Genomic DNA, 19,484 nt, shown 5'->3' with positions numbered 1-19,484 from the left:
AAAATTACTTTCTAAAGGCTTCAAAGTTGTAAGATATGCTCTTCAGTGACCCCCACCAAATATTTTTTTTATTTTGTTGAAAGGGGGGGGCAATTAGAACTTCAGCCTTTGGGCCCCATTATATCCATGTACGCCACTGAGTCTGGCATTTGATACTCCAGGTATAATGAATAGTCTTCTTGTGTAAGATACGCCTCTTAATGAACATGGCGCGTAGATGCAGTAGTAGAAAAAAAAATGGTCTGGAGTAATTTTCACTACTTTCGTAGTCTACATTATGATGAATTTGTCAGTTTGGGTTCTGCCTTGCTCCCTCCCGCTAAGCTGCGCCAACTTTTCAAAAAGTTAGCAGAGCTGGCATAAAAGCACCAAATGCAAAAAAAAAAAAAAAACCTTTTGCACGACTGATTTGCTCAAAAACTGGGAGATATTTTAAACAGTTTAACAAATGGTGATGGAAACTGTTGAATCGACCCTATGGCTTTAATGTTTTTCAACTGTGTTTGCCATAAAAGTATGACAATTAACAATTGTATGACAATTAACCAAAAATGTACAAACTAACGCTAAGTGTATGGACCACCCAACACTACTGCTGATGGAGTAAATAACACCAGTTACCGATATGGCATCTGTGAAGGGAGGGAAATATTCGGCAACAAGTGAACAATCTGAATTGCATGGAAATAAGCAAATCTTTCAAAGGAAAAATAACTTTCTGTATTGACAACTATTGGACTAATGATGAAAAAAAATTATTTTACTGCAGGAGATTCTGGATTGACGGATATCCTTAGACATATTACAAAGCTGGGTCAAAAGGTAGTTGGTCCAATAGTTGGTGAAGAAGGAAAGAGGCTAATAGGCGTGAATCTGGTAATATTAACAAGCCTGATTTTATTTCGTTAATATACACATTTCATACATTGTACACAAAAATGAGCAAACGTCAATTTGCTAATTCACTCAGTCAACTGAAATGGAAGATGTGGAATTGAGGAGAACGGATCCTTAAGAAAATGACATATCCTTTCCCCACCTTTACCTTCCTCAAGTCTCATATCATTACCTCTATGTCTGAACCAGTCGGCCCCCCATCTAAGACCAGACATACTCCTGATGGGAACCAGTATCTTCTAATCACAGATGTATTCCAATCAACCAGCAGATTTTGTTTTCTTTAGATGGACCCATTGACTTCCTTGACCTACAAGCCTACACTTCCCGGGCGAATCATGGGTTATTCGCCTAATATATTGCTTTTTTTTTTTTTTTTTTTTACATGTCTCATGATCATGTATGAAATAAAAGAAATGCAGCATTGTTGTATTGGAAGGCCGTGTTTTTTTTTTTAACAAACAAAAAACAATGATAACTCCTACATAGACAACATGTCAAGAATGGGCAGTGATGACACTTTTATAAATAGGATGAGTGATCGGAATTGGCCTTTTCTGTCCCTCTGAAAAACAGAATTTCTCAGGAAGACTGCGCTATAGAATAGCCCTTCCAGTGTGGATATACATATATATATATTATATATTATTAGTGTTTACAAAAACACACAGCAGCCACACTTCTTCATAAGCAAAGTTGGTGGTCTCTCTTCCCAGGACCCTTGCGCAGGGGAAGGGTCTGCACAACCATGCTTAGATCAGGCAAGTTTTCCGTCCTTTTGCTCTACGTGTTGACCCCCACTATGGAGCGACGCTCACACCCACGTATCAGACGAATAATTGTATTCTCTCCCGAATGCCCTGCCTACAGATGGGGCAGGAGGTGAGCGACGTGCTGCATTCTGCGCAGGAGCCATGCCCGCACTGGAACACCAGCTTGATGTGACTGTCGATGCAGATCGGGCAGGTCATCCTTTCCTCCATTTGGCGATATCGGTTTTGAAGCTCTTCCATCACCTTGCGTTGATCTGACGCTTCTAAGCTGGGAACACCGTCTACTTCTGTACTATCTACAAAGAAATACAGAAAAAAAAATAACACAATGATCCATTCCTAACAGCCAAAATCAAGTTTAGTTCTTGGGACCCTCAAAATTTTCCCCAAAGTGTTGTCTAAAGTGCTCAAACTCTTTGCACTACAAACTGCTATAAAAAGGGGGATAAAACTATAAAAGGGGCAGGTATGGGACCCTTGTTTCTTAGCCAAATAAGAGACCAGTTGCCAAGATGGCATCTTGTTCTGGAGGTCTCAGCGTATCCATTGGGAGGCAGTGACTGGTGTCATATGCAAGGGTCGACATGCATCCCCCAGGAGGCAGACGGAGTTCTGTTAGACCCGCTGAAGTGCCTTGTGGTCACAGCAGGATGCCTGCGAGTCACAGGGCAAAATAAAAGTAAGTCCCTAAGTCCATGCTAAAAAAAAAGGTGGTCGCCAAGGACGGGAGGGATTGGGACATGCTACTGCCCCATCTAATGTTCGCTATCTGCGAGGTACGCATGCGTCCACGGGTTTTCACCATTTGAGCTATTGTATGGCAGGCATCTGAGGGGACTGCTCGATGTAGCCAAGGAGACATGGGAACAGGAGCCCACTCCACGTAAGAGTGTCATTGAACATGTGGCAAGCAACAGTACGGCCCATAGTAAAGGAGCATTTGATGGATGCTCAAGCCACACAGAGCCGCGGGTATAATAAAAGAGCCACGGTCAGGACCTTTAAAGAGGGGGACCGGGTGTTGGTACTAGTGCTCACCCCAGAGAGCAAGCTTATGGCCAAGTGGCAAGGGCCATATGAGATACGAGGGAAAGTGGGAGAAGTGAATTATAGAGTGTACCAACCTGGGAAAATGAATCCCGAGCAACTATACTATGTCAACCTGCTAAAAGCCTGGAAGGACTGGGAATGTTTGGTCACGGAGGCAACTCCGGTCGTACTAACGGGGATCCCTCTGGCACTGGCCAAGGACACAGCAGGGGGTCAGGATAAAATAAATTATGCTCTCACCAAACAGCAGCGGCAGGAGCCACGGGCCCTGGTGCAGCAGAATACAGATGTATTCTCAGAGCTGCCAGGGCGGACCTCTATGATATGACATTGTCACTGAGCCCCGGGTAAGGGTACGGATGAAACAGTACCGAGTGCCAGAAGCTCAAAGGCAAGCCATCGCGGCAGAGGTGAAGCAAATGCTCCAGTTCGGAGTCATTGAGGAGTCTCAAAGTGAGTGGGCCAGCCCCACTGTCCTAATTCCAAAACCAGACGGGTCATTACTAGAGATGAGCGAATATACTCGTTACTCGAGATTTCCCGAGCATGCTCGGGTGTCCTCCGAGTATTTTTTAGTGCTCAGAGATTTAGTTTTCTTCGCCGCAGCTGAATGATTTACAGCTATTAGCCAGCTTAATTACATGTGGGGATTCCCTAGCAACCAGGCAACCCCCACATGTACTTATGCTGGCTAACAGATGTAAATCATTCAGCTGAGGCGATGAAACCGAAATCTCTGAGCACTAAAAAATACTCGGAGGACCCCCAAGCGTGCTCGGGAAAACTCGAGTAACAAGTATATTCGCTCATCACTAGTCATTACGCTTTTGTAATGACTTCAGAAAGTTAAATGAGGTGTCAAAATGTGACCTCTATCCCATGACACGGGTGGACGAGCTAATTTAGAGACTAGGGGAGGTGCAATACTTCACCACGCTGGATTACAAAAGGTTACTGGCAGGTCTCATTAACAGTCAGCAAAAGAAGAGACCGCTTTTATAACACCAGGAGGTCTCTATCAATATGTTGTCTTGCCTTTTGGGTTACATGTGGCTCCGGCCACATTCCAAAGGCTGATGGACAGTGTGTTAGCGAGTCATCGGGATTACGCGTCGGCCTATTTCGATGACAGTAATCTTTAGTAGACTGGGATACACACCTGTCCCAGGTACAAGCAGTGCTGGAGTCTCTCAGAATTGCGCAGTTAACAGCAAACCCAAAGAAATGCGCAATAGGACTCACGGATGCCCGATATTTAGGTTACCACCTGGTATAACAGCTCCTGGTGGATAGCCATGCGGGGAAAACGGTCTCGGCACCAGGTTGCTGAGGTTATCAAGCTCCAAGTAAACAAGATTGAGGCCAATCACACCTGGCCCAAGCCCTTAAGTACCAAGCAGGTGAGGGATTTCCTTGGCATCATTGGGTACTACCGCCGGTTTATACCCACTTTTGCTGGGAGAACAGCACCCCTAATGGACCTGTTAAAAGGTAAGATGGTGCTGGTCCGGTGGAATCCTCAAGCAGAAGAAGTATTCAAGTCCTTGAAGTCGGCGTTGTGTGGACAGCCGGTCTTCGGTTTACTAAATTAACAAATACTCCAAGGGAAAATAGCAACGTTTAACAACTAGAAAAAAAACCCCATAAAAAGATATATACTTTATTAAATAACCAAAAAATAGAAAAAGTAAGTATAAAAACCTACAAAAAGCCCCTATCAAATATATATAGTCCTAAAAAGCGAGGACAAAGATCCCCTACAGATAACCTTAATACACACTAGTAGAAAACAGATAGACTAATAAATGTGTAATGCAATCTGTGATATATTTAAAGCATCTACCAGGGTGACTGATATAGGTGAAAAATATCCCTACAAACTACACAGGATATAATAAATACCTACACGCTGATCCTGCCTAGATGCGGAGGTTGGCACCCTAAGAAACAACGAGAATGGCGCCCCCGCTCGTACGATGACTCACCCTGAACTCCTATCTACTCCCTATAAGGGATAGGAATAGAAACAGAAGGCCAGATGGCTGTAGTTAACTTGTATAGATATGTGATCAAAAAAATATACAGACCCTCCCCTCAAATGTGATGTGAGGTCAAGGGATAGAGCTATATATATATATCAAGCGCACATACTATATACAAAAAACCAAATAAATCTACCAGTGGTTATGATACACAATACATAGCAAATGCTACAATATCAGATATACATTGAATATTCAGGACTGATAGAAACAATACATATAAACCATATAGATACATAAAACCGCGCTACCACATACATCCAGATACATAGCACCCAGATATTTCCAACAGTGTGAACAATGCGGCTGATGCACAACACAGCAATGAAAAAAATGATATACTCATCTGCTGCACTAAATAGTCCACAACTGAAGATCAGTCCAGATGTAGTGGCCAGCCAAATGATAACCGCGCAGATAACATCTCCAAAACACCTCTCGACGCGTTTCCCCCAAACAGAACTGGGTTCATCAGGAGAGACCAGATATGTACATGGCAGTGATGAATTGAAAAGATAGGGCTGCAATAAATTACCTGTGGGTCCCGCTTTTAAACAACCACTCTCGCATGATGGTTTCCTGTTTCATGGTTTACCAAGATAGTAATACCACAAACAGTCAAGAAGGCCCCAAGCGCATGAGAACCTACATAGTGCCTCCATAAAAAAGGAGGACAGGGAGGTCCCCATATACCAGAGGACTAACTCACACGCTCTAGCCGCCGAATAAAGCGGAAGCTACGACAGGAGAACCGCCAGAAGCGGCGCATGCGCCGTGGGCTGAATAGTCAATGGAGCGGCAAAATACGCAAGCGTACAAGGTGAGGTAGAACACACCCCCATCTGACTCTGCGCACGCGCCGAAAGCCAATGGCTATAGAGACCGATAAGGAGCTAGTGCGCAGGTGCATACCATATGATAATGCTAACAAGCGGAGAACAAGTACGTACGCGCCGGCAAACATCAAGAGAGCAATGTGCGCAGGCGCAAAACCTCAATGAACGCTATAGCGCCACAATATAGCCCAGATACAGCCGCTACAATAAACAAGCGCACAAGCTAATATGCCATATATAGATAGCCAAGCTCAAATAATGTGGCTCACATACGACAGCATATAACTAATAAAGCCCACATAGAGACCCACCCAGGTACCACAGAAAAAATATATCAAAAACAGATTAATAAAGATAATGATAAATAGTGAATAAACATATTCACATACAAAGACTGGCTAGTGATAATGGATCACTACATCATAGAAAGCAACAATAATTCTGCTGCTCATTTAGACCATCCGGTACAAGAGTACGCAGTTTGAATATCCATTGGCACTCCTTTTGAAGGAGCAATTTATCAATATTACCACCACGAGGGTTACGACGCACAACCTCAAGGACACAGAACGAAATTGCCCTACTATCATTCGAATGGGCTAATCTGACATGTTTAGCTATTGGTGTATCCCGTCCATGCTTGATGTCACCAAGGTGCTCACCAATGCGTCTGCGCAGCTCTCTCCTGGTTTTCCCGATGTAATTAAGTGGACACAAGCAAGTGGCCATATATACCACTCCCTCAGATTTACAATTTGCAAAATCCCTCATATAATAAATTCTGGCTGATGTAGTACTTTTAAAGACTTTATCCTTCCTGACCCATGGGCAGAATTTACAATCCCCACACTTAAATGTACCGCAAGGCTTGCGATCCAACCAAGTGCCAGTTGGTTTGGGTCGATCATAAAAACTATGAACTAAACGATCCTTGATGGATCTGCCCTTCTTAAACGTAATTTGAGGGAAAGGTGGAACAAAGTCTTTCAGTTCAGGATCCGCTCTTAGGATCCCCCAATGTTTCCTTAGAATGTTCTGTACCACACTAGATTTATTATCAAACATGCCAATAATTCTCGGGATTTCGGGTGTGTCCACTTTGGGTGATGGATACAGTAGGTCATGACGAGCACAGCCCGCTGCATGCCTCCAAGCTCCGTCGAGCACATTCCCAGGGTAACCCCGCTGACCAAATCTACACCTCAGATCAAAAGCCTGTGTAGTAAAGTCATAGTTGTCAGAACAATTCCTCCTGATACGCAAGAATTGGCCCTTGGGGATACCTTTACGTAGAGCTCCAGGATGAAAACTATCCCACCTGAGGAGACTGTTAGTGGATGTAGGTTTCCGAAACGTCCTGGTGGAAAGCCCACCTCTATGGTTCTTTACTATGCTGAGGTCAAGAAAATTGATAGACTCAACCTGTATCTCCGATGTGAACCTCATATTGATTGTATTATTATTAATGCACAACATAAACTGGTTGAACTCATCAATTGTGCCAGTCCACAACACAAACACATCGTCGATAAATCTCGACCAAAACAAAATCTTGGGAAACCACCAGGCCTCTTCCAAAAAAATATAAGTCTCCTCCCACCAGCCCAGGAAGAGGTTTGCATACGATGGGGCACAGGGACTCCCCATCGCCGTCCCCCTGAGCTGGTGGTAGGTACCCCCAAAGAAAAGGAAGCAATTGTGGTTAAGAATGAACGACATAAGTTCCACCACAAAATTATTGTGTGGAACACATTGTGTAGACCGGGTATTAAGAAAAAATTCCATCCCCCTGATGCCTGCCTCATGCGGGATGTTACTGTATAATGCTTCAACATCAATAGATGCTAGGTAAGTATTGCTCCCAATATCAATATCCTCAAGTTTCGTAAGAAGATCCATAGTATCCCTCAAATACGAGGGTAATGCGATGACAAAAGGACGAAGAATCTTATCTACGTATATCCCCACATTCTGACACAGAGAATCAACACCAGACACTATGGGGCGACCTTTGAGGGGAGTTAATCCCTTGTGTATCTTAGGGAGACAATAAAAGGCAGGCACCAGAGGAAAGGAAGGGCAAAGAAAATCAAATTCATCCTTAGTAATCAATCTAAGGTCCAGACCTCTGACTAAGATATCCATCAAGGTGTTACTGTATTGAGGGGTAGGGTCCTTCTTTAATATTTCATACGTCTCTTTGTCATCAAGTAAAAGTTGGCACATAGACATGTATTGATTATGGCTCATTATAACCATATTGCCCCCCTTATCGGAGGGCTTGATAACAATTTCTTTATTACTTTCCAGTCCAGTAAGAGCCAACATTTCAGATCTAGAAAGGTTAGAATGAACATCATTCCCCTTATCATTAGGATTTATTCTCACCAACTCTTCCTCAACAACCTTCAAAAAGATATCCACGGAATCCAGTCCCCCCACCGGGGGTGCTCTAGTACTCTTCCGTTTAAGAGACGTAAAGGGACCCAAACCATCAGTACGTTCGTTATCCACCAATAAATTTGTCAGGATATCAACGGCTTCGAGGTCATCCGCTGTTATACCCAGACTCTCACATCTTTCTCTATCCTTGCCAAGGTAAAATTTGTGCCACTTAAGTTTACGCGCAAACAAATTAATATCTTTAACCCAGCCAAATGCATCGAACCTAGTTGTGGGGACAAAATTAAGACCTTTAAGTAACACATTATATTCATCATAGGATAGTCTGTAATCACTCAGGTTGACAATTTGATTCGACCCCACAAGGCCTATACCATCCTGTTTCTCAATGGGTAACCAAGTGGGGCCCTCTGTTCCAAAAAAGACGAGGAAGGGACAGCCGGTCCTCATCAGCTCTGACTTCAAGAAAACTTTTATCTTGCAAACCGATGCCTCAGAGGTAGGCCTAGGAGCGGTGAACGGGGATGAGAATGCAGTCACCTACTTGAGCAGGAAACTGACCCCGGCAGAGCAAAATTATAGCATAGTGGAGCAGGAGTGCTTGGCGATTAAGTGGGCCTTGGAGTCCCTACTATTTGCTCGAGCATCAGTTTCGTTTGGTAACGGACCATTCACCCCTCGTCTAAATGAGAAATGCAAAAGAGGAATTCCCAAGTCACCAGATGGTACCAGTCCCTACAAAACGTTAGTTTCTCAGTAGAACATCGGGAGGAAAAATCACAAGGAAATGCAGATGCCCCGTCATGGGTCCCCTGTATGGTGGCAAATGTTCAGCCCCACAAGTGTGAACGAGGGTGTGGTTCGGAGTATGTGAGGCAGTGACTGGTGTCATATGCGAGGGTCGATATGTATCCCCCAGAATGCGGACGGAGTGCAGGACGCCTGTGAGTCACAGCAGGACGCCTGTGAGTCACAGGCTTAAAAGTAAGCGTGGAACTGGTCAAGCTATTTGGCCACGGCATTGTTCAGGAAAAGCCGGAATGGGCTTTTATTTATTTATTTTTTTTTAAACGGACTGCAGGAAGGAAGTGGGGCCGGTCCGTTCCCTCCAGGCCGGTCTTGCAAGTGGCCTATGGCCACAGATTCCAGTTGGAGAGAAAAACCCTGCAGGAAGGATTTGGGTGTGTCAGTTTGGTCTTGCAAGCAAGCAGAGCAGACAGCCCTGCAGAGCATTACCTATGTGAGGCAACACAGGGCCAAGCGGAGCCAAGAAGCCTGGCAGCCTCAGCGTATACGGCGGTGCCATAGCCCACAGTAATCAGTTACGGACTGTCTTTGTTTTCCCGGCTGCATTCCAGAGGATCCGTTTTACTTTTCTGTTTGTGAGTATGCTGTACATTAAACAAGACTTTATTTTGAACTTTTGCCACGTCACTGCCTTCTCACTGCACAGCGAGGACACCGCTGCACTTCACCATATACTGACATAGTGTAATGCTTTATACCACCTGTGGGGGGGCTGCAGGAAACATTAACCTTGCTGCCAGTTTCCCTGACAGATCACTTCTGATCAATGTGAATCCCTGCAGCAAGACCCCAACTGATCACCCTATCATTCCGAAACCCTTTAGAGGGAACGTGTCATCACATCATTATTGTTAAAATAATTTACAGGAACAATATATGATTTGGATGGTTTACTAAACCTATATGTTTTTGTCTTGTCTCATGTCTTGTCTCATGTATGTAAGCAAAACAAATACAAAATGATCATATTAAAAAAAAAAAGCTTTTTTTAATTTTACATTTTTACATTTTCCATATGACCCTTTATGTTAAAAAAAAATTCTGAACTCTTGCAATTTTTACACTGATCACCACCAAGCTTAATAATAATAAGCTCATATTTCTAGTTCTGTACAGAAGACTTTTCAGCAGCCACATGGACATAGGCTACAATAGACACTGGCTAGGACTCATTCACTTCTATAGCAGAGTTTTCCAGGCATGCTCTGATCTGTGCAGGGGTCTTTGGGCAGAGAGGGTGAAGAGGTGATCTGCAAGATCAACTATTGTGAATAAAAGGATTTTTTCTTCTACTGTATATAGAGGTGTTACTTTTCACTGTAATCTTGCCTTTGATGATAATGAAACGGTTGAAAAGTGATCTGTACAGAACAGAAAGTGTGGGATGATTTGTCAAAGCCGGTTTGGCACCCATTTCTTATTCTGTACAGATCACTTCTCCTACAGTTTCATCATCATCAGAGGAAATAGAGGAAAAAAGAGACGGAAGAAAAGGGATGGAAAAAAAGGGAGGGAAAAAAAGGATGGAAAAAAAGGGAGGGAAAAAAGGAAGGGGAAAAAAGGGAGGGAAATGAGAGGAAAAAAAAGGGAAGAAAAAAGGGGCAGGAAAAAAAGTGGAAGGAAAAAAGGGGGAAAAAAAATAGGAAGGAAAAAAAGGGGAGGAAAAAGGGAGGAAAAAAGGGGAGGAAAAAATGGGAGGAAAAAAGGGGAGGAAAAAAGGGGAGAAAAAAAGGGGAGGAAAAAAGGGGAGGAAAAAAGGGGAGGAAAAAAGGGGAGGAAAAAAGGGGAGGAAAAAAGGGGAGGAAAAAAGGGGAGGAAAAAAGGGGAGAAAAAAGGGGAGAAAAAAAGGGGAGAAAAAAAGGGGAGGAAAAAATGAGGAGGAAAAAATGGGGAGGAAAAAAAAGGAGAGGAAAAAAGGGGAGGAAAAAAAGTTTTATCTACATTCCTGCATATAATAGCAGGAATGTAGATAAAACTTTTTTTCTCCCTTTTTTTCCTCCCATTTTTATAAGGTAAAAAGTTGTGAAAGTCGACTTTAACATAGAAACCTGATTTAAATAATAGATCATTTTCTCTTTACATGGAGCACATTTTAAAAGCAGGACATTAGGTTGCACCACATAGAAGATTCACAGTGTGGGTTGATTCTTACATGTTTAAAATGAACAGCGAATTGAGGAAAAAGTAGTTCAGTGCCCAAATCCAACACCAAACGCTGGATACTGTAATAACAAACAGGCCACACGCTAAGAAGCGGCCTCATGAACCTGGGCTATGTAAGAAATACTTCACATGTGCACACGGAGACTGGATCGTGTTTGTTTTCCCTCCTCACGTGAAAGCCTGAATCAAAATTGACCTTGTTACACATTTCTGGCAGAAGTATCCAAAATTCTGCACTGCATTTTCCACAATTTAGGCCTCCGAGACATTTTGGTAATATGTATCGTAGTAAGGATTTATTGGAAATACTTTACCTCTAGTATTTTTAAAACCTATATTCAGAGAATACATGTAACTTTCTTTTTTTTTTTCTTTAGTCTTGTTTTTATTTTTCAGATTGTAGATTTTTTTTCATTCTTTTTTTTTTCTATACATAATAATGGGTGCGGCTGTCTTGTTTGAACTGCTGTTAACAGTATTTAGATCTTGGACCATGCACAGAAACCATCAGGAGCTGACTTTTAGAGGATAGTTCTCTGAGCATGCTCTGTGACCTTGTGCAGGGGTCATTGCGCAGGGAGGAGGAGGAGCTGTGACCATAACCTATTTTGAATGGTGTGCTGTGTAGTATTTGTATATAGAGGGACTACCTGATGAAGCATATAACAGCTACAATCTTATTCTGCAGAGGTACTGTGTTGAGCAGGCAGTATATGGGTGCTGTGGTAATGTTTAGAATTTGTTAATGTGTGCAGCCAATGCTGTACTCTATGACCTCTATGTTGTGAGGATGCAGATAATGTTCCCTACTAAATCAGTTCTTTCTCCCACAATGCCTAAGTGCAGTATAATTCTGCTGAAAGAGGAAATCTGCAACATTTGCTTCATTGTAATCCTGCCTGTCATTATAACGAGACAACTATGAATAAAGTATCAGTCTATAGTCTAGTGGCCAGCATGAAAATAGCAAGATATGTGTTTTTTTTTTATAATAAAATGTAAAAAAAAAATAACTGAACTTAAGAAAGGAGTGGCTGCAGGGAGAATATAACTTCATTTTCGCCCTGCAGCCAAAAATCTAATTAGACACCCATATATGATGTGAACACTATAAACCTGCAGATTCGCCCTATGGCTAGAGGTAAAGGCAACGTGAACGCAGAGGTCTTTTTTTTTTTTTTTGAGAGGTGTTTGAAGCAGAAAAGGAGCGGAATTTTTCCAAATCTTCCTCAAAAATGCAAAACTCCTCAAAAACTTGGAGGTTCTGTTTAGTTTCTGCTCTGAAAACCCTGCCAAAAGGTTCAATTTTTTTCAGGTTCCGTTTTTAGAGGAAGGAAATTTTTCTGAAACCCATCGTTGGCAAGACGTCTTGCCGGTCTTGAGGCGAAAAGGCAACACTGCTAATTATACCTCACCTTGCCTAATCTTCTTGGTGATTGACACTTGACACTTTATACATTTCTTCATTCTCCGGGAGCATTCTGCAACAGAAAATTAAATGTCGACTAGTAATGGAGTTTCCACTAAGGTCGCCAGCGGTAGAACAATCCGTCAATAGCAAAGTGAGACAATTCTAATAAAGGGATGATCAAGATGTGCCGTAAATGTACGACAGGTTCCGACTTCATCAATCTCAACAACGGGCTCTGGGGACAGCCTTACTGAATGCCAGTTTGGACAGATTTGAGACCGTCTGGGCTCCCTGGGACTATTTTAGGGCCCAAAACAACAGTTAGGAGCATGTTGGTTTTTGAACAGGTTTCTTCCCTTTCCTTGCCTATGTGTATGTCTCTTTTTATTTAGTATTTTGGTTTTATAAGAATTGTAATATGGCTATGGGGATGGAGTCATCTTAACTTGGCATCATTTAGAACTGATGTTGGACTTTGTCTTTGTCTGTTCTATTGCACAATGTTTTGATGCCACTGGGGGAAACATCTTCCAAGAGTTCATTCTAATTGTACTCCATTCTTTCTGATCCTCTAATTTGTAAGCCAAATTGTGATTGTTTTGTCTCACTTCTGATTGTAAAATTTTATAAAATGTAATAAAAATTAGTGTTATTAAAAAAAAAAAAAAAGAACGGCCACTGTTGTGCGCTGCACGGAGCGAAGAGTTGGCCAAGAAGGCGCAGTTCTCAATATTCTCTTCTATGGGAACTCCAAAAATTGCTGTTTCTACTACACGGCCATCGCACAAACACACAAAGAATGATGGCGGCCCTCTCTTCTTACCTTCACACACTATGCTATGCTGACACGGAAAGAAGCTGATGAGCATGGCCAGTTCTGAACACACAAGGCATTCGGAAGGCGTAGCAGCACTTGATAAGCTGAGGTTGGTCATTGTGTTTGGGGTGGTGTGAACCCTGCGGAGGGTGCAGTTGATGGTGGAGGAGTCCGTTTCTGCCAGTTCCCTAAAATTTATATAAAGAGCATGATAAAAGGCGGCTGTTACTCTGTTACTACATCCTGTACATGAAACGTCTTATGGTCTACTTGTCTACTTTTTTGGTCATATGACATCCCTCCCCCCCAAAAAAAAAATTGGAATAAAAAGTGATCAGAGCTTTGAATGCTATAAAAAAAAGGGTAACAATAAGGGTATGTGCACACGCTGCGGATTTTGCTGCAGATCCGCAGCGGATTGGCTGCTGCAGATTCGCAGCAGTTTTCCATGAGTTTACAGTACCATGTAAACCTATGAAAAACAAAATCCGCAGTGCACATGCTGCGGAAAAAAACGTGCGGAAACGCTGTGTTGTTTATTCCGCAGCATGTCAATTCTTTCTGCTCCATAATAGGAATCCGCAGGTGTAAAACCGCAGGTGAAATCCGCACAAAAAAGCGGTAAATCCGCAGGAAATCAAAAATAATCATTAAAAATTCTTTTTTTAATCACTAAAAATTTACAAAAACTATACAAAGATCGGGTTCGTTGGAATAAATACATTGGATTTTTTTTCCTTTTTTCACGACACTATATGTTACAGTGAATGGGTTAATTCAAAACTACAACTCATCTTGCAAAAAAACATACGGCTATGTCAATTTAAAAAAATAAAAAATGTTGGCTCTTGGAAAAAGGGGAGGTTAAAAAAAAAAGGGCAAAAACAAAAAAATTGCCAGTTTGGGAATGGGTTAAAGATCCTTCTCAGTAAGATGGATCTTTCTCAGTCTTACACGGAGATCCACCTAGCAGATGCACTTCTGTGCGATGTACCTGAATTTCTGAGAGAAGCTCTTCACAAGATGTGCTATCCTTCCATCAATGATCAGGTCCAGCGGTGACTTTCCGCGATGATTGGCATAGTTAATGTCTGCACCTGACAGCGCCAAAAAGCAGGCGATTGCTGAGCTGACATTTAGTTCTGTGTTTCCGAGCAAACCAGTAGCCTCAAGCTGAAAAGGAAACATAAAAAAAAGATAAAATGATGTTTTATTGTTATCCAATGTTTACATCAAAATTGGAAAATCACCCCGGAAATGTCGCTTTTTTTTCTATTGTAGACATTTTTTGGCTATAGCTCATAAGTCAGGTCAGCTTCACCTCACTGCGCACACATCCAACCTATATTACAGGGAGAGACACTCCTGCAAGGGAAACATCTAAAAATGGGCTCAGGTGCAACTTGCATATCAGAGAGTCCGAAAGTGAATTAACGGACCACTAAAATATAGAGAAATCACAACAGAAGTGTCACTTTTTTTATTGTAGACATTTTTGGGCTATAGCTCATAAAGTCAGTGCCGCTTTACCCTGGAAACACACAGTGCTCACATCCAGCCTATATTACAGGGAGAGACACTCCCACAAGGCAAAAATCTAAAACTGGGCTCAGACTGCAACCTGCATATCAGAGTCTGAAAGTGAATTAACTGACTACTACAATTTGTAAAAATCATATAAAAAAAGTGTCCACAGCCTTAGTCCTTTTTTTTAATATAATGTATAAAACAAAATATTTAGAGGAACATGTGGAGAAAATTAACCAATGTGTTTTCTCCTAGACTTTGGCCAAAAATGTGTTGCATCAGGAGTTACAGCTATTTATAATGTCTTTTAGACACTTTTTTTTTTTTAGCTTTAATGGAAAAGGAGGGAAAGTCTTAACAGAAAAAGTAGACACTAGGAGGAAATAAGGGTTTGACAACAAGTGCCAAACTGTGGCAAAATTTAGGGGCAAAAAGTAGGTCCAAATAATAACGGATGTAACGTTAGACAAAAGTGTCCAAAGACGCACCAAATTTATCATCCAGATTGAGCTAGTGCGATAAATTTGGCAAAGGTTTACACTGCCTTAAATGGACAAAATAGTAAATCAGACCCATTATCTCATGCTTTATAAACCAGTAGTGGCCATCTAGTGGGGTATAAGGTCATGTATGGTGCCCATTAAACCAGTAATAGCACCGATTTTGGCCTTGAAGATTTATAAAATGATTCGCCCCTCTGAATTGGATTAGATATTTTTTCATGAATGTATCTATATGAGATATTTCGACAAATCATAGAATTGTTGGAATTTTTGCAAGTGTCAAGTCCCTGCAATTTTTCCTTATCAAAGGTGTCTTGCAAGTACATTTTTTATTAATATTTTACCTTGGCCAGAGTAGCTGAGCCATTGCCCTCTGGATCCAGGCAGGAGAGATGCTGCTGGACAACCACTATGTGCATTGATGTGTCGCCGTCCTCATCCTCCGCATTCACGTCGGCCCCTTCTGTTACCAGCAGCTGCACCAGGTTGATATGACCGTGTGTCACTGCCAGATGTAGGGGCGTTTGGTTTCTGTTGTTCCTGAGATTGACATCGCAGCGACCCTGACGAGTGAAGCAGCAAATACATAAAACACCCTCCAGCAGGAAATTTCAGGATACTAATAAAAGTTGCAGCACCGAATTTGGGCCCATGGGTACAGATGATGGATACATCAGGCGCTTTCTTGGTGCATATGAACCCTACAGTAGGAATGCACTTGAAACCAACATGCCAGAGAAGAAATGAGTCTACGCAAACCATACTATGAACCAAAGGGTCACAAATGGCCACGAACAAGGTGTTTTACCTCTTTAACTAAGATGTCCACAACTTCTTGGTGGTTGTTGAGTGTGGCCAGATGCAGCGCAGTGAATCCATCTTCCTTCTTGGAATCCACTAACTGTCGGGCCCGATGCAGAATTTTTCTTACGGCTCTAATGGAGAGACAGCAACAATAGGTTAGTGCTGGTTTTCACGATGCTCATGGTAACTGATAACCAAGATTCAGCAACAGAATACCAGAGCCACAGAGAAGACATAGGGCATGGGTAGACAACATTTTTTGGTCCAAGGGCCACAGCACTGCTATACTGAACCAATCCCAAGAGCTGCAAAAAAATATAAAGTGGTACTTACATAAATACATCACTAGAACCACCATCAGTACATTAATAATACAATCACCAAAAACAATTAAGTATTTGAGGAGGATTTGAGGAGTTCCAGCTCCCCCCCAAAAAAATCTATATGAATACACACTAACCCAAGTTGAGGTTTTACAGAAGAAACTCACCAAATCCTCCTCATAATTTCAAATCTCTAAAGTTTGAGGATTTTTAAATGTTAACATAGCCATGAAGCACAATATGGATAGTTACGTGTACAAGATTATCAACACTGTCAGGACATGTATATGGTGCCAGAACCACCATCAGTACATGAATACAGCATCAGAACCAACATCAGTACATGAATACAGCATCAGAACCATCATCAGTACATGAATACGGCATCAGAACCAACATCAGTACATGAATATACGGCCAGAATCAAAGTCAGTAAATGTATACAGCACCAAGGTTAGTACATCGATTAACTATAATGTCAGGTCAACCCCATACATAATCGTATTGCTTGAACCTACAATTCCTAGTAAGCATTAGGGTAGGTTTCCACAGAGGCATGCATGTTGCATATTATAGTAGCCGCATTGTGGAGGAGATTTCACCGTATAAAAATAGGCAGTAGATTTTGCCATAGTGGACTTGCACGTGGAAACCAAGCAGTTACGTCCTGTGGGAGCATACCTATAGGGTTTGTTCTTGGGGTAAGGATATCCAACACTTCAAGACAATTTACATCTGATGCTCAAAGTTCTGACGTTTAATTGCTGCATTGAAATTCAGTGAATAACGAGCATGCTGCGGCTCATAAAATCCATGTCGCAGTCATTAAATGTGCTGAATAACAATAGTGAAAAACTTCAGCAAGGGAACAAGTCAGATGGACTTTCTGTAATATTTGCATAAAAATTAGCAATTAAAATGGAACTGGATCAGTCGAGCGTCTGTTACTCATTGTGATAAAGCATTAAATCGGGAAAATAAGATCAGCTAAAGGCGCGTGTTCAATACAAAACTATTTTGAGGTCTATGCCGCATTTCCTCTATTGATTGGCGGCAGCTGCAGCCGTGGCTTGTGAGCAGGATTGCATAATGTGTTGACGAGAAAAAAAAAAGAACAAAAAAAAACAAGATTTCACAACTAAGCCATGGACTAGGAATCTAAGCTGCCTCCGTCATATTACTAATATTGCCCATAAGTCATTATGGCCTTTGCTGACTCCTTCGGCTCTATGACACGATGCGGGATTTTGGACAGCATTTTCAAGGTGCAGGTTTACTTTTAAAGGATTAGGTTTACTTTTCTAAGCAAAAATCTTATCTAGAGACCTGATGAAAAAGAAAACATAGATGCAATTTTCATATGTAAAAGAGTTCCCTGGAAATGCAAAAGTTTTGGCCAATTCTTAAGATAGGTCGTCAATATATCACCAGTAGGTGTCCAACTACTAATGTTATATTCTCCTTCATTATTTTCTACCCATTGAATCAATAAGTCATTGTGTTTCTGTATTAACCCCCTTTGCTTCATAATCTTCCTAACATAAAAGGAGCAGAAAGGTCAGTACAATATGACTTATTACCTTTCATCTGTAGGATGTGAATGGCTTGCTTGTGCTTTCCAGGGCATTTTCGTGCACAGCACATTCTCTCCTTGGAATCGGCTGGGTATTTTACTGGCCCGGCTGTGGCAGCTTTTATGCCCCATGCAAACACAAACGTGTAAATCCCACTCACAACCTGGCCGTCATCCTGTGTGGAAACATTGTGCTTGGACTGGCCCTTGTAATACGGACTCCTCATTTCTGGCCATTCATGTTTACAGAGGGATTCAGTCCAAATTCGAGTGTTTTTCTTTCATTTTATTAGATGAGAGCGCGGGTTATTTATAATCTGGGTGACGTTTTAGAAAAATAACTATAAAGAGTAAAGTTATTGGTCATTTGAGTTTCTAAAAGAATAAGAGACTGGGACAATTGGAAGTGAACAAAGATGTAGTTATGGGGACTGCTGTTGCCCCCAGATCCTGTTGTCCACTGGGGGTCTGAAGGCCCCTCTACCATTTCAGAAGACATTATTATAAATCTTACATGTGGGCGAGTGGCCTAGGTAGAGATTTTGCATTGGTGCCACGAGACCTAGGTTTTTGGCATGATTCTACTGAACGCTTATGGCACTTACAGCAGCATTAGAATATGTACAAGTCTTACATCGCCAAGCACAATGCTGAGCGTCGGATGGAGTGGTGTAAAACAGTCACCACTAAACTCCGGAGGAAATGTGTTCTGTGAAGTGACGGATCACACATCTCTATCTGGCGTCTGACAGACGAGTCTGGGTTTGGTGGTTTCCAGGAGAACGTTATCTGCCTGACTGCAACGGTAAGGTTTGGTGGAGTTGGGATGATGCTATGGGGTTGTTACCAGGAGTCGGTGTTTGACTCTTCATTCCAGTGAAGGGAAATCTTAATGCCTCACCCCAAGACATTTTGGACAATTTTCCAGCCTTGTGGGAACAGTTTGTGGAAGGTCCATGACAGTGCCCAGTCCACAAGATCCATAAAGACATGGTTGGGGGAGTTTGGAGGGAAGACCATGACCAACCAACCGCACAGAGCCCGGACCTCAACCTTTAGGATGACCTAGAATGGAGACGGAGCCCGACCTCTCCCCAACCTCAGTGTCTGACCTTACAAATGTTCTTCTGTATGAAGGGGTCTAAATTCCCACAGATGCACTTGCTACACCGCCACCATTGCTTGCAGCAATATTAACACACCAGACTTTCGTCTTTCCTTTCAGCTCGTGGTAAGTACCAGGCTGCCAGACATTGCAATCTGGCTTAAAAATAACATGCGGTGTAAAAGGAAAGATGATATTACTGTGTTGGACAAGATGAAATACTGGAGATAAATCAAAGAACCGTCATGATCCTGGATCTCTGAAAAGTCATCTCTACTATTATTCCATTTAATAAATCCCTCTGCGCCCATGTACATGAACGAAATCTCGCAAGTTTTGAGTTTATACAATTGGCCCTTCTTATTGCTTGTGAACCCCCAGAAGACACGTAGGAGGGAGAAATTTTATAACGGAACATTTAATGTCACTTTCCTTGTGGCTGACTTGATG

General features: G+C 42.1%; 1 protein-coding gene across 4 annotated transcripts in view; it reads right to left on the bottom strand.

Moving 5' to 3' along the window:
• Window positions 1–874: 874 nt before the first annotated feature.
• The window catches only part of MIB2 (MIB E3 ubiquitin protein ligase 2), a 95,304-nt gene continuing 76,694 nt past the window's right edge, over window positions 875–19,484 (bottom strand). For all 4 annotated transcript variants that reach the window (XM_069742456.1, XM_069742459.1, XM_069742457.1 and 1 more), the window contains 6 exons: window positions 16,038–16,164; window positions 15,574–15,792; window positions 14,194–14,372; window positions 13,206–13,387; window positions 12,387–12,452; window positions 875–1,966 (listed from right to left, as the gene is read on the bottom strand). In XM_069742456.1, the coding sequence (XP_069598557.1) occupies window positions 1,725–1,966; window positions 12,387–12,452; window positions 13,206–13,387; window positions 14,194–14,372; window positions 15,574–15,792; window positions 16,038–16,164 (1,015 nt within the window). In that variant the 3' untranslated portion in view covers window positions 875–1,724. The remainder of the gene's footprint in view (window positions 1,967–12,386; window positions 12,453–13,205; window positions 13,388–14,193; window positions 14,373–15,573; window positions 15,793–16,037; window positions 16,165–19,484) is intronic.

Source organism: Ranitomeya imitator, chromosome 10, assembly GCF_032444005.1.
Source record: "Ranitomeya imitator isolate aRanImi1 chromosome 10, aRanImi1.pri, whole genome shotgun sequence".
NCBI classification, from domain to species: Eukaryota; Metazoa; Chordata; class Amphibia; order Anura; family Dendrobatidae; genus Ranitomeya; species Ranitomeya imitator.
This window is presented reverse-complemented; position numbering and strand designations above follow the sequence as displayed.